The 15,543-nt window shown below is 44.0% G+C and overlaps 1 protein-coding gene across 1 annotated transcript in view; it reads right to left on the bottom strand.

Annotated features, from left to right (window-relative positions):
• Nucleotides 1-1,471: 1,471 nt before the first annotated feature.
• MRPL18 (mitochondrial ribosomal protein L18) overlaps nucleotides 1,472-15,543 on the bottom strand; it is a 49,668-nt gene continuing 35,596 nt past the window's right edge. The window contains exon 4 of the mRNA XM_082256822.1: nucleotides 1,472-1,650. Within this exon, the coding sequence (XP_082112948.1) occupies nucleotides 1,579-1,650 (72 nt within the window). The 3' untranslated portion in view covers nucleotides 1,472-1,578. The remainder of the gene's footprint in view (nucleotides 1,651-15,543) is intronic.

The following is a 15,543-nucleotide window of genomic DNA, read 5'->3' as shown; positions in this document are numbered from 1 at the left end:
CAATAAGAGATTACTTAAAAGGAGACCATAGAAGACGGATAACCTCAGTAATGGGCCTTTATTGTCTATGCAGCAGGCAGGTAATTACCAGAACTCAAGTGGCAATTTTTTTCTCTGTGAGATTTCTAAAGTATCAAACTTTTTTTCTTATGTGAATGTATAGGGATGTGGTGAAGGCTCATAAAGTTTCTAAGTAAAAGTATAACGGTAGTGTGATGGAAGGCACTTTGGGCGAGGGGCCCGTAGAACCCAGCTTACCTTAGAGGTTGGGAAACCCCGGTCTCAGCTCCCCAGGTTTATGTGTAAATCACCCTGTGTCTATTAGGGGCACAGGGTGACCGAGAAAATTATGGACAACTACTTAATGGACACTGAGAATATGGTTTGGATTACTTCAAATGGGACAGTAATATGTATTCACAATATCCCTCAAGAAATCTATGATACATTAATACCACTGTATCAGAATGATAGAACATTGTATTAGCTTTGCATCATAGACTATTGTAGGTAGAAGCCGCACAGTCTGCTACTGGGGTCCCCTGCTCTTGACTGTTTAATAAGGTGTTCTGTGTTTACACTTGCAATAATGTGTATTGTACTTTATGAGCTTGATGCTGGTAAGTCTGACCTGTATTGAGATGCTGATTTATCAAAGCATTGCCTAGGTGAGGATTCCCATTTACCTATTGTTTCTGTCTGATGGCTAATTTGAGTGCAGTGCAGTTTGTATTTTTAGGGTAATATGATCAGAGGGGGGGGGGGGGGGTGTTCTCCTGTGGGGTATATATTGTGTGAGTTTGTTCAATAAACAGTTCCAGATATCATACAAGCTATTTGTTGGCTAGTTTGCATGTTATGCGGCTATATCTGATATCCAGGTTCAGACTGGAGGAAGCGGTATACCAACTGAAGCACTAAAGCGTGTGGGACGGTTCCATAGTAGGCAGTAAAGTAGAATACATATGTGGGACACAAAACAGAGGTCCTGAGATCATGATTTTTGCCTTGAGTTTCACGGTGTTATAATATTAGTACATTTTTTATTAATACTTTGCTATTATTAAATACATCTATTACCACCTATGCACCATACAAAACAAGACAGTTTTATACACAAAAAAACTTTAATTTTTTTTTTCAAATTTTTGTACAAGTACTAGAAGAATGTCCTGTATAGCTTTAAATTCTTTGTATGTTTGCCTGCGGTCCCAGAGTTCACCAAATAAAGTCATGGTAAGCTTGGCATAAACTTTCAAGAAAAAACATGATCACTTTGTAAAGTCAGTTTTGATATGGAGTTTTGTAAATAAAAACCCATCACAAGGGTTAGGCGGAAGTTGGGTTTTTATTATAGTCCATCTTCTTGTGGGACATTCCTAAGAGACAGAAAATGATGGCAAATCTGTCCAAAACAAATAGAGACTTGCACAAAAAAAAAAAAAAAAAAAACAGACCAAGAACAGAGTTGTAATCTCAATAAAACAAATCCAGAATATTGTCCAAAAAACTGAATATTGTGCATATTGACCAGCTTGGTTAGTCGCCTGCACTAAAACCTATTTTTGCTTGGTAATGTTATTCATAAATGCGGGGGGGTTCAGTTAACAAAATTCCACCTTCGATCATTGCTTTCCGAAGCCGCTGCACCTAGAAAACAAATGCACAAATAAGCTTTTATTGAAATTGCTGCTTGCAATAAGACAATACAATCTGCATACATAAAAAAAAAAAAAAAAAAAAACCAATATAATAATCATTTACTTAATTATATGCTTAGTATTGCCATCATTTATTATTGTAACATTATAGGAGGCTGAAAAAAATACACAGCCAAAAGGAGCTAGAGGGAACTGAAAGTTTTACTTCATGGAACTTTAAATAAATCAGACTTTGTCATATATTTAGGGAGTCAGTTTGTAAATGCAAAGGATTCCCAGAGCACCATGGATTTTATAAAGGATAAAGCAGAGTAATACTCATCTCCTGCTGCCTCTTTACCACCACTTCTGTGCACCTCTACCACACAGGTCACTTACCAGAAGGTGCGGCCACACAATATTGGCCCAACAACATATCTTATATAATCATCCAGTAACATTACCCCGCTCAGACCTGTGCACCTGGATTGCTGTGCCAGGATTGAAGCCATCTGGGTAGCCAAGGGGCATTGCACAGATCATAGCAGCCCTTTACACATGGCACATTTGAAAATTGCACTTCCTATTATCATACGGAGCAATTTTCAAATGTGCTGTGTGTAGAGGGCTGTTATGATCTGTACAATGTCCCCCGGCTACCCAGGAGCCTCTGATCCTGGCACAGCAAGCCGCAGTCACAGAACTGGTCTGAGCGAGGTGGCGCTATTGGATGATTATAAAATACACGATTGGGCCAATATGGTATGGTCACACCTGGTAAGCTACCTGTGTGCTTACTGGTGTGGTGAAGGTGCACCGAAGTGGTGGTAAAGAGCCAGCAGGAGAGCAGTATTGGTCAACTTTATTCTGATGAACACTTGAGACAGTATTTATTAAGTCACTTTTTGGTGGATGGACATTGAAAAAACACCTAATTTGCATTTATTTGCACTTTTATACAATTGTATTTGATTTGCACTTTGCATTACATTCAAGAATTATAAACATAGGCTAAACCAATATAATGATACAAAAGTAAAATGCTGAGCCCAAAACCAAAGATAATGTGGCATATGATGGGCTATATTGGTATATGTTCAAAGATATAATGGATAATGAAGTAGGCCATAATAGATAATGTATAGATATAATATAAAAATATATAAAAATGGGAGACTGGACCCAAGACCAGGGATGGTGTGGGGGTGGAGTAGACCCAAGAAAGGGAGTGTGAGTGGGGAGGTGCTACTGAGTAGGGGGGGGGGGGGGGAGAGGGGAGGGAATAGGCAGGTAAGGATATAACGTCCAAGATAGGGGTGAGAAAGACCCAAAAGCTGTGCTGGAAAAACCAGCGAGAAACAAGTGTGATCAAATGAAAAGAATGAATCCCAAAATGGGAAAAGTGTGCCAAGAAAGGTAAAATATATAAAAAACCTCTCAAACCTAACATAAAGAAAGTGACCGTGTGTAGTGCGGTATTGAAGGTAAAAATAGGAAGGATGGATGCAGACCTGCACCGAGGCAGAGGCAGAGATCACTCCCAGCGTCACTAGCCGTTCGAACTGTGGGACATCACCCGGCAGACTGCAGCTGCTGAGGATGGCGTCCCTATGTGAACGCTGGTGGAAGTCACGTGCAAGGACGCCGATGCTGTAATGACGTCACGTTCTGCACAGAGAGTAGTGGCGCCGATGCGCTGCGGCCGCGACCACGCCCCCTTCCCGGCAAATAGGTCGGGGCGGGGGAGAGAGGAACGGAAACGGACGGAGCGCATCGCAGTTCCCAATCAGGGACGGATCAGAGTGGATATCACAGCCCCACTGGCAGTGCAAATGGATAGACTGATATGTCGGTAATGCCACAAGGGGGGAAAAAATGACCCCCACTGGCAGATGCTGACAAATAGAATGGGGGAAATATACAGAATAATATATATATATATATATATAATGACCCCATTATATCTTTGAACATATACCAATATAGCCCATCTTATGCCACATTATCTTTGGTTTTGGGCTCAGCATTTTACTTTTGTATCATTATATTGGTTTAGCCTAATACTAATTATTTCCTTCAACATATTCCAATATAGCCCTTTATGACCTCAAATGGAAATTCACTTATTGTTTGTGGACCTTGCGCCCCGGTCGTGTGCGGAATCCTTGCTCCCTCAGTTCCCTTTAGGCACGCACCCTCGGGTGGCTTCCAGGCTCTTGAACAGTGTTCACCCTATTGTAAGTTCATTTTTACATATTTTCTCAATCTTTCAACCCCTTTTTTTGGATGCTATACCGAACATGTCATATATATTTTTTAGAGATCGAAATGTGCCTGCTCCTGAGGAAGTGAACTATGTTTCACGAAACGCGTAGAGCCCAAGAGGCCTTTTCAACTGATTACTAATGTATAGCATGCATCCAATCACCATCTACATCTTATATCGGTTGGTCTTATTTGTTTTTATGTGTGTATCATTTATTATGACTGTATAATGGTATCCATGTGTATATTGTATACATCCCCTTTGATTTTATGAAAATTCAATGTACCAATGTTTATGTGCTATAGAACAGGTTAATAAAGATGTGATGATTTATCATATGCTCCCTTATGCTTACCAGCAGCTGTATATGCATTACCTATATATCATCATATATACACTGGCCACACCTCATATAAAGTCCCACGCTCCATATTTTGAACACTATGTGTTCCCCATTATCCTATGTTTATCATATTAGGGATGGAGACTCTGTTGCACAAGTCTCATTTAAAGTCCCATTCTCCTTTTCCTTCCCTCCTTGTCTTGTCCCCAATCCTCCCCATGTTTTCCCCTTATCCACCTTGAACACATTCAAGAATTAGTTTATCATTTGATTACAGACTGGGATGGCCCATCTATTTAAGATTTATAGTGTTTGGGTATTCGGATGCAATATAGTTTTGCTGCTTTCCCTATGTTATTATTGTCACTATTTACACTAAGTGCAGATGGGGCAGCAATTGGCCTACCGATTGTGTTGGAGAGACATCACTCGGAGGAATCTTAGTTTAGGTCAAACTAAGTTATTATTTACAGAAAATCTGTAAGGGGAACTTACATTGGACCCCCTTCCTCATCCCCCCCCGGTCCCGCAATCACTGGCTGTGAGACATGGGTCATTGATTTACCTGTCTGGTGGATTTGAAATCCCTGCGGCTTTCTCTCCTCTTCACCACCGCTGACAGGAAGGGCCATCCATGTTTGACGACGCCGACCAATTAGAATGTCTCCTATCCACACATGCAGAGAAGTACGTTTAGGAGATTAAGCCGCAGGAAATTCAAATCCCCCGGAATGGTAAAGTGGCGACTCGATGTCTCACAGCGGGTGATCGCGGGCCACCAGGTCAGTGGGACCCAGTGTAAGTTCACCTTACAGATTTTCTGTAAAGTGAACTTACCCTTTAATGTGGGTCTTTAACAAAATTCAGATTCAACCACTGTTCTGACATCTACCTCCCACAATTACGTAATCAGCTGGGAACAGTCATGGCAATGTGAGTGCCAAATGCACTGATGAGCTTTCAATGTTTAGATATCCTTCATCATCAGTACAAACTAAGCCAGACAGACTGATGAATACATTTATGAACTGCTACTTTTTACATCCAAGATAAATAAGGATGCTTTTAAGCTCAAACAGAACAAATACAGGGTCACACAAGTATACAGTAACATGATAAAACAATAAGGGCACTCCTGTGTCTATATTGACATGGCAATATGCGCTGCTTGTTTTTTCACCCGCTGAACCGAGTGTCAACCACAGGAGTTTACATGTGAGCAACCATGAGATTAATGAGGCTTATTATTCCATATACAATACATACACACTATTGTCCCTTAGCCTGTGCAATTTAATAAACCTTTGCAATAATTACCTATGGTTATTCATTTCAAGGGTTTACATTTTCTCAGGAAATACAAAAGCTGCAGACCGTGAGTGCAATCATAAATTGTTCTTCATTTAAATCAAGGGTTATGTTTTCAAGGAGAAAAAAAAAAAACCCCAGCAAATAATTATAGCATTCTATATTCAGCAGCCAAGAAAAACACTACACACAGAAAGGGCATTAGCCCTCACATAAACATTTTGTACCATGAATAAGACCATGGAAGAGAGAGACTCATAATACAGAGCAGTGGGAGATCAGTAGATTCACGTTTACAGATCTCTGCTGGATTCAGCTTTTTTAGGCTTTAGTGCCGGTTCACACTTCCGCATGTGCGGCGATCGCATGTAATATCGGAGCGCACTGCTCCTTCATTACATGCGATCGGATGTGCAGTGCGAATTCAGCCATACACTTTGAATGGCTAAATTCGCACTGCACCCGCACAAAAGTCGCACATGAGGCATTTTTTCAGCCACATCAGGATCGGATCGCACAGTGGTTCACACTTGTGCGATCCGATCCTGTGCGAACTGTCAGATCGCACTGCGATATGCGATCAAACTGGGGGTGTCGTTAACATTTCATTGACACCCCCAGCGTATCGCATATGGCAGTGTGAACTGCCTCTTGTGTGGATGTGATGCGGGAAGAGGCTGCAAATTCGCAGCCTTCCCGCATCGCACAAGTGTGACCCGGTGTTCCGTGAGAATAACCTACCCCGTGAGAAAAGCCTACCCTCGTCACTTCCTGTGAGGAACAGCTGAGCAGCGTAGCAGTGCGCATGCTCACAGCCCTGGATACGTAATGGAACAGCTGAGGAGCTGACTAGTGCGCATGCACGGAGGGTATGAAATGATCATGGCAGTGTATGTAACGGGGCGGTTACATTAAAACAGCTGTGCTGCAATATGAGTCATCTCCGCTCCTGTCCCTGTCAATTCCCTGATCTTGGCTAGTAAATATAAAAGCGGCTCTTGGCTCCGTGGTTTATCTTTTCATACACCCGCCGCCGCTTTTATATTTACTAGCCCAGATCAGGGAAGTGACAGGGATAGTAGTGGAGATGACTCATATTTCAGCCGAGCTGTTTTAATGTAACCGCCGTGTTACACACACTGCCGTGCACCGGAAGTGACGAGGGTAGGCATTTCTCACAGGTAGGTTTTTTCACGGTACACTGGCACTTAGGGTCCTTTCACACGGAGCGGACCGTTTTTGCTCCGCTCCGGCACCTTTTCTTTTTTTTTTTTTTTTATGGTCCGTATGTCTGTTTATCATCCCATCCATTTGCGGAGATAATGCATGCCAATGGGATTGCGGATGTCAGAGGATGACAACGCTGACATCCGTTTTTGCGTGCGTTCTGTTTTTTTAAACTGAAGAAAAATAGGGTTCTCTTCCGTTCCAAAAAAACTGAACTGATAGGAAAGGACGCAAATCAAAATGTCAGCGGATGGTCATCCGCTGACATCCGCAATCCCATTGACATTGCAAAAAAAATGGGATGAAAAAACGGACATACGGACCACCCGTGTGAAAGGACCCTTAGTCTTCAAGTGTGTGCAAACTAACAATGGACTCCCCATATGTGTTCCATTTTATCTGCTAAATATACCACTGAAGGTTTTTTTTTTTTACATTATATTTGTTCAATAAGTGCAAAAAAAATACCTGTTGCTTTTGCCAAAAATCTTATGAGCCGATAACTTGGGGGGGTCTGTGCGTCAATTGGGGGGTCTGTGTGGGAAAACCTCAGACCAAACATGTATAAAAACAATCATCATTCACTATCAACTTCCACAAAACTAAGAGGGGTATATGCAAATGCCAGGAGCCTAGCTAATAAAATGGATGAGTTGGAAATGTTAGTACATGAGGAGGACATAGACCTTGTGGGAATAACGGAAACTTGGTTCGACCCCTCACATGACTGGCTGGCCAATATCCAAGGGTATTTGGTGTACCGGAAGGACAGGGTAGGAAAAAGAGGGGGAGGGGTATGTCTCTATGTCAAGAATAATGTAAGGGTGGTGGAGAGGAGTGATATTATGGAAGGGATGAGTATGGAGTTAGAATCCGTGTGGGTAGAACTCCATAGGGAGGAAGTAAAGGGAAAAGCAATTGTGGGGGTTTGCTATAGGCCACCCAACCAAAGGGAGGAGGTAGAGCTGGAATTTATATCACTGTTGGGTAAAGTGGCAAAACTGGGATCAGTCATCATATTGGGGGACTTCAATTATCCTGACATTGACTGGGAAGAAGGGACTATACACTCACAGAAGGCCCGTCTATTCATGGAAACATTACAGGACAACTACATGTCTCAGTTGGTGGATTCTCCTACTAGAGAAAATGGAGTCCTGGATCTATTGATCACTAATGACCCAGACCTAATCTCGGAGGTAGGAGTCCAGGACAACCTGGGCTCTAGCGATCACAGGATGATCACATTTAGCTTAAATAACAATATAACAAGGCAAGAGGGGAATATAGGAACCCTAAACTTCAGAAGGGCAAACTTTCACAAATTGTGCTCAATGATGGAAAGGGTAAACTGGGACCAAACCCTGGGATCACTGACCTTGGAGGAAAAATGGGAATGCTTTAGGAACATATTAAACAAATGCATCTCGCAGTGCATTCCTATGGGAAATAAATTTAGAAGAGACAAAGCCAAATCTGGCTGGCTAAAACGTAATGTTAAAAAACGTATAAGGGGAAAAAAATGGCCTTGAAGAAATATAAATCAGAGGGCACAGTATCGGCTTTTGAGCAATACAAGGAGGCATTAGGAAAAGTAAATACGAAATCAAATGGCTACAATCAACTTTGAGAGACAAATAGCGGAGGATAGTAAAAAGAACCCAAAGAAATTCTTTAAATATATCAACAGCAAAAAAACTAGGGCAGAGCATGTTGCACACACAATTAACGATGATGGGAGGATGGTTACAGAGGACAGTGAAAAAGCAACCGGGCTGAACGTTTTTTTCTCGTCAGTCTTTACACAGGAAAAGGAGGGGTACACTGACCACGACTGTATGGTTAGTAGTAATACACAGGACTTGCCGCTATGGCTAACAGAGGGTGAAATCAGGAAAAGGCTGGATAAAATTAACAAAAATAAATCACCAGGCCCGGATGGCGTACATCCAAGAGTACTCAAAGAACTTAGTAAGGTTATATCTAGACCACTGCTTGTGATCTTTGCTGACAGTATTATGACAGGAAATGTACCAGGGGATTGGAGGAAAGCAAACGTGGTACTGATATTCAAAAAAGGGCAGAGGCATGTCCCGGGAAATTATAGGCCTGTCAGTCTGACATCGATAGTATGTAAACTTCTGAAGGGGATGATAAGGGACTATATCGTAGAGTTTGCTAAAGACAACAACATCATCAGCAGTAATCAGCACGGGTTTACAAATGGGAGTTCTTGTCAAACCAATCTCTTAACATTCTATGAGGAGGTGAGCTGTGAGCTAGAGATAGGGGGAGACCAGTGGATGTGGTGTACCTGGATTTCACTAAGGCGTTTGATTCAGTTCCCCACAAGCGCTTAATTTATAAAATAAGGTCTGCAGGCATCGACCACATGGTTTGCTCTTGGATACGCTCCTTGGTTTGCTCCTACAGCAAGCGGCTTGCTATGGGGGCAATCACAAAATACTAAAGCTCTTGGGCATTTAAGGCACCAGGTATCAAATAATGACAACATACATAATTTTATTTTTACATACTATAACATAATTATACATAAAACACATTTAAAAAGGAAGGGAAAAGATTTTGAATCACTATTATAGGTGTACCCAAAACAAACATTCAGCCCTCTACATGCTTATTACAATTGTAAGTGAAAATAACCAACTGCTCTGGGGAGGAGAAGAGGGTCATTGACGAGCTCTATGCGTTTCAGGAACAGTACGAATCAGAATCTATATTACAATCCAAGATGCATGTGGCCATCCAGGCGTAACCAACCCAAGACCCCTCATTTACATTATGACATTACCTTGCAGGAGGATTTATTTATTTTGTGAAAGTTTACTACCGTTTTAACATTCTGATTATTATGTTAATAACTAACCAGGATTGAGGTGGATATGGCTGTTGAATGGTTAGTTCATTGCACACTATACAAATCATTATTTTCATTTTTGATCTATAAAAAGCAGAATACAGTAAAATATCAAGGAGCAAAAGGATAAAAACTTTGTACTGGCCTTAAATGACGAGTTTAGATTTTTTTAACGCAATTCTAAGGATTTGAAAAAGAGCTTTGACAACCTGGGGACATTTGAGTAAACAAATAAGAGGTAACACATGTCTAAAAAAGTAACAAATAGGAAGAACTGGGCGCAGACAAAACTAATGCTGACCATACACTATACCAAAAAAAAACAAAAAACGGCCGAAATTCTGTCATTTGGACAGGTAATTCGTTTTTCGGCCAGTTAATGGGCACAAATTGGTAATTGGTAAAACTGAAAAAAAAAAACCACAGCGCTTGCAAATAGATTATAAGGTGCCTATAATATCCAAATTCATAATAGAAAAAGTCCAAGAAATAAAGAAAGTCCAAATTTCATGTGCAAAAAATACAAGGTACAAATCTTGAGTGCAACTAAAAATAAGGTGCTGATAGTGCTAAATTGTTGTGCAAAATAAATGGATTTTTGTAAGAACTTACCGTAAAATCCTTTTCTCTTAAGCTCATTGACAGACGTAGTCTTCTTGATTCTCAAGAGCTGGGTTATGTTGTCTCCGCAGGAGTAGGACTAGGCAGAAAGACAAAACGTTCTGGCTCCACCTTAGGGGCAGTCCCTGAGGGCATATCCTCCCTCTCTCTGCTACAGGGAATCAGTTCTGTTTAAAGCAGTACAGAGAATTTAACCCAACCCAACTCAATGATAGAGGGGCGGGTACTACGTCTGTCAATGAGCTTAAGAGAAAAGGATTTTACGGTAAGTTCTTACAAAAATCAATTTTTCTCTATCGCTCATTGACAGACGTAGTCTTCTTGATTCTCAAGAGCTGGGACATCCAGAAGCAGTGCCACAAATGAGGGGTGGGATTGACAAAATCAAATCCAATCTAGAAGGCCCAACCGGTGCCAAACTAGAAGTTTTAAAGGCTCATTATAAACAAAGAATGAGACTAAAGAAAAATTTTCCAACGGAAAAAAACCCTCGAGGTAGACCACTGGTCTCCTCAAATTGCGGCCTGCAAAACCTTGCGGCCAAATGAGGCATCAGACGATGCCATTACATCAACTTTATAATGTTTAGAAAAGGTATGCACCGACGACCAGGTAGCCGCCTTGCACACCTGGACCACTGACGCCTGATGGCGAAAGGCCCAAGACGCACTAAGTGCCCGAGTGGAGTGCGCCTTAACAGGGAACGGGGGCTCCCGACCCTTAATAGAATAAGCCTGCACTACCGTCTGTCTGATCCATCTGGAAATGGTCGCGGCAGATGCAGGCAACCCCTTTTTGGGTCCATCTGGGATCACAAAAAGTGAATCCGTCTTGCGAAACGAGTCTGTCGTTTTCAAGTATACCCTGATTGCCCGAACCACATCCAAGGAGTGTAAAGCAAACTCCCGAGGATGACTGGGCTTAGGACACAGGGAAGGTAATACAATTTCTTCATTCAGATGAAATTCTGAAACCACTTTTGGTAGGAAGGATGGATTCGGACGAAGAACCACCTTATCTCTATGAACCACCAGATATGGTGAACGACAAGATAATGCGGCCAGTTCTGACACCCTGCGTGCAGAAGTAATAGCCACCAAGAAGGCCACCTTCTGGGACAACGTGGGTAGAGGAATCTCCCTAATATCTTCAAAGGGAGGTTTCTGAAGAACCGACAACACTAAATTAAGATCCCAGGGGGGTAACGGCGCGTGCACTGGCGGAGCCAGATGTCGCACCCCCTGGATGAAGCTCCGCACCAAGGAATGAGTAGCCAAAGGCTTCTGAAAGAAGATGGCTAATGCTGAGACCTGACCCTTGATAGTACTCAAGGCCAGTTTCTGCTCAACCCCTTGTTGCAGAAAAGCCAATATTCGACTAATCGAATAAGACCGAGGACGGAACCCCAAAGGTTCACACCATGCAATGTAGGACTTCCATGTGCGATGATAAATCTTTCTGGAAGTCGCTTTCCTTGCTTCAACTAGAGTAGGAATAACTGAAGCTGACAAACCTTTGTCCTTCAGCACCTGGGTCTCAATAGCCAGGCCGTTAAAGCCAGCGATCGTAAAGCAGGATGGAAGATCGGTCCCTGAGACAGTAGATCCTCCCTGAGAGGAAGTCTCCATGGGACGTCTGCCACCAGTCTGACCATGTCGGCGTACCAAGCTCGACGAGGCCAGTCCGGAGCTACCAGGATTACTGGGATTCCTTCCTCCTCTATCCTGCGTAGAAGTCTTGGCAGTAACGCGAGAGGAGGGAAGGCATATATTAGCTGGTATTGCCCCCACGGGGCGATCAGTGCGTCTGCGGCTTCTGCTAGAGGATCGCGGGAGCGAGCCACGAATCTCTGAACTTTCCTGTTGAATCGTGAAGCCAACAGATCCACATCCGGGGTGCCCCACCGTAGGCACAACTGGTGGAAAACGTCTGGATGGAGGGACCATTCCCCCTGATCCAGGGTCTGACGGCTGAGATAATCTGCCTGCCAATTCTCCACCCCCGGAATGAACACCGCAGAGATTGCTGGAACAAATCGTTCCGCCCAGCGAAGAATGCAAGCCACTTCTTTGGCCGCTCGGACACTCTTGGTGCCCCCCTGGTGATTGACATAAGCCACGGCCGTGGCATTGTCCGACTGGATCCGAACCGGGCTGCCCTGGAGCTGCTCGGTCCAGTGAATCAGACAAAGTCTGATCGCTCTCAGTTCCAATACATTTATCGGTAACCTGGATTCTTCCGGGGACCAAAGTCCCTGGACAGATAACTGACCGAGAATTCCTCCCCATCCGGATAGACTGGCATCCGTGGTCACTATCGTCCAATATATTGGCAGAAATGACTTTCCCTGGCTGAGCATCGGAGACCGAAGCCACCAGACCAGAGACTCTCTGGCCTGTTTGCTCAATCGTATCTGATTGTCCAGGGATTCCGGATTCCGATTCCATCTGAGAAGAATCTCTTGCTGAAGAATTCGGGTATGGGACTGGGCAAATGGGACTGCTTCGAATGAAGCCACCATCAACCCCAGAACCCTCATGCAAGTCCGAAGGGAAGACCAGCTGTTGGACAGTAACAACTGGACTGCTGATTGAATCTTTCGGAGTTTCCCTACCGGAAGAAAAACTCTTGTCCTGACTGTGTCTAGAATTAGACCCAGATATTCGAGCCTCTGGGTGGGAACCAGAAATGACTTTTGCTGGTTCACCAGCCACCCGAATTCCTGTAAAGAAATCATAGTAATTTCTATGTTTTGTAGCAAGGTCTGAGGAGACTCTGCATGAAGCAGAAGATCGTCTAGGTAACCTAGAATCGATATACCTCTTTGGCGCAGAAGTGCCAACATTGGGGCCAACACCTTTGTGAAGACCCGCGGAGCCATGGCGAGACCGAAAGGTAACGCCACAAACTGATAGTGGTTCTCCTCTACGGAAAAGCGTAGAAAACGCTGATGTCCTGCGAAAATGGGAATGTGAAGATAGGCGTCCTTGATGTCTATGGACGCTAGGACATCCCCTGGATGCAGGAAGGCTGCTACCGTGCGAATGGACTCCATTCTGAATCTTCTTATGTTGACGAAAGAATTGAGTGCTCTTAAGTCCAGAATTGGACGCACTTTGCCCTCTTTCCTGGGTATTGTAAACAGGTTTGAATAAAACCCCTGAAACCGTTCTGTCCAAGGAACGTGGACTACCACTCCTTGTTGTAGTAAATCTGTGACTGCTCTCCGCAGATCTTCTAAACGATCTGCGGATAGACTGATATTGGAAGGGAAGAATCGCGCCGGTGGGAGAGATCGAAACTCGATCTTGTACCCTGACCTTATGACTTCGCAAACCCATTTGTCCGGGATTCTGGAAAGCCATGGATCCGGGAACCGGCGAAGACGTCCCCCCACCCCAGTTATGAGTGGGGGCGCACCTTCAGGCTTTGGATGGTTTATCTTCAGGTCTGGAGGGGGCGGGCTTTTGCTTGCCCGACCAACGACCCCTGACGCCTCCTGCAGGAGCTTTGGAGGACTTAGTTTTTTCACCCGCTGGACGAAAAAACCTCTTGTGAGCGGAAAAAGAAGGCCCTCGTCTTTGACGAGTTCCTCTACCTTTAAAATTTTGCGGTAAAAAGGTGCTTTTTCCACCGGTGAGATCCTTAATGATCTCATCTAAGTTGGCTCCAAATAGACGCTCTCCTGAAAAGGGGATATTAGCCAATGCTTTTTTGGAACCTTGGTCGGCTAACCAACCTTTTAGCCACAGTGTACGCCTGAGAACCACTGCTGAGACTGATGCTCGCGCCATTAATGGAGTGGCGTCTAACGCCGCATCACATACAAACTGTAACCCCTGTATCATTTGTTCCAACAAATCTGATACCGCCTGAGGGACTTCTTCTAAGTCCCGGCGTAACCACTTGGTCCATTCAGTTACAGCCTGCGAAACCAGACCAATAGCAATTATTGGTCTGAAAGCTGATCCAATCAAGGAAAACATGGTGCGAGACATAGCTTCTATCTTGCGATCCACTGGATCTTTAAAAGACGGAGCGTCTTCTAAAGGAATAACCGTGGCTTTATTCAATCTAGCAATAGGTGAATCCACCACAGGTGGTTCTGTCCATTTCTTAATAAGGGTTTCCTCAAACGGATAACGCCTGTCAATGCGTTTAGAAATATTAAAAGTGCGTTTTGGCAGACGCCATTCTTCTTCGATTGGATTGCCAAAACATTTGGGCAATGGAAAAACCTTCGCCACTTTGATGCGTTTTTTAGTCCCAAAAGGGATCTCAGTTTCAGCTATTTCTGATGGAATACCCTGTAACCTTAAAGTCTCTTGAACAGATACAATGAGTGCGTTTACCAACGCTTCCTCTCGGGCTATGGCGGATGCCGAAACATCCTCCTCACTGTCTGAAGAGACAGGACCCGAGACACCAATACCAGATGAAGTACCTGCAACTGCAGAAATAGGCTCAGAGTCTGAATCCGAGGTTTCAGATACTAAGGGGTTAGGCGGGGGTCGCTTTCTTGCGCCCTGTCCCTGACAAGCCACTTCCACCCGGGACACAAAAGTTTCCATAATAGCTGACAAAGATTCAATTGTCAATGGGGTGCTGGAGGATCCCGCAGACCCCTCGAGGGGATCCGGAGGAGATACATGAGTGGCAGGGTCCATGTTAATACAGGACACCTTTGCCAGCAAAACAACAAAAAAAAACTTTTTCTTTTTTTTTTTTTTTGTGTGTCTTCCCCTAGCGCAATAGCGCCCCTCAGAGTACCTGCTTCTCGATCCCGGAGAGAGAGAGAGAGGGACCCCCAAGGCTCACCAACCGATGCAGTGCAGTTTCCAACAAACTGCAGTCAGCGTCTGTCTTACACAGACTGGAAGGAGCTGTTTGCTTTTTCCCGGGCAGAAGGCGTGGCTCCGCCCCCTGTGTACGCCTTCCGGCGTTCCCAGCCCTCCACGAGGTAGCTGGGCTCACAAAACATGGCCGCCCCCATAGAAGAGACATAAGACTCCAAAAACATGGCGGCCGGCGTGACCTGAGGACATACATGCATTCGGTCTACGGCAAAATGGCGGCGGACCGCCGATATCGTCTTCCCAGCACATCCACCTGCACTCTGCTACGAGGTGACATATGGATCTACAGAGATACACTGCACATAAGGTAGGATTATACCTCCTATGTCTGCTGTAATGTTACAGTCTGCTGGGTAGAGTGTTAGCTCTTGAACCAAGTCCACTTCCCACAAACACATGCTGTA

The sequence above is a fragment of the Pelophylax lessonae genome (assembly GCF_965119305.1).
Source record: "Pelophylax lessonae genome assembly, chromosome: 4".
NCBI classification, from domain to species: Eukaryota; Metazoa; Chordata; class Amphibia; order Anura; family Ranidae; genus Pelophylax; species Pelophylax lessonae.
The sequence above is the reverse complement of the archived record's forward strand: the minus strand, read 5'-3'. Positions and strand labels throughout refer to the sequence as shown.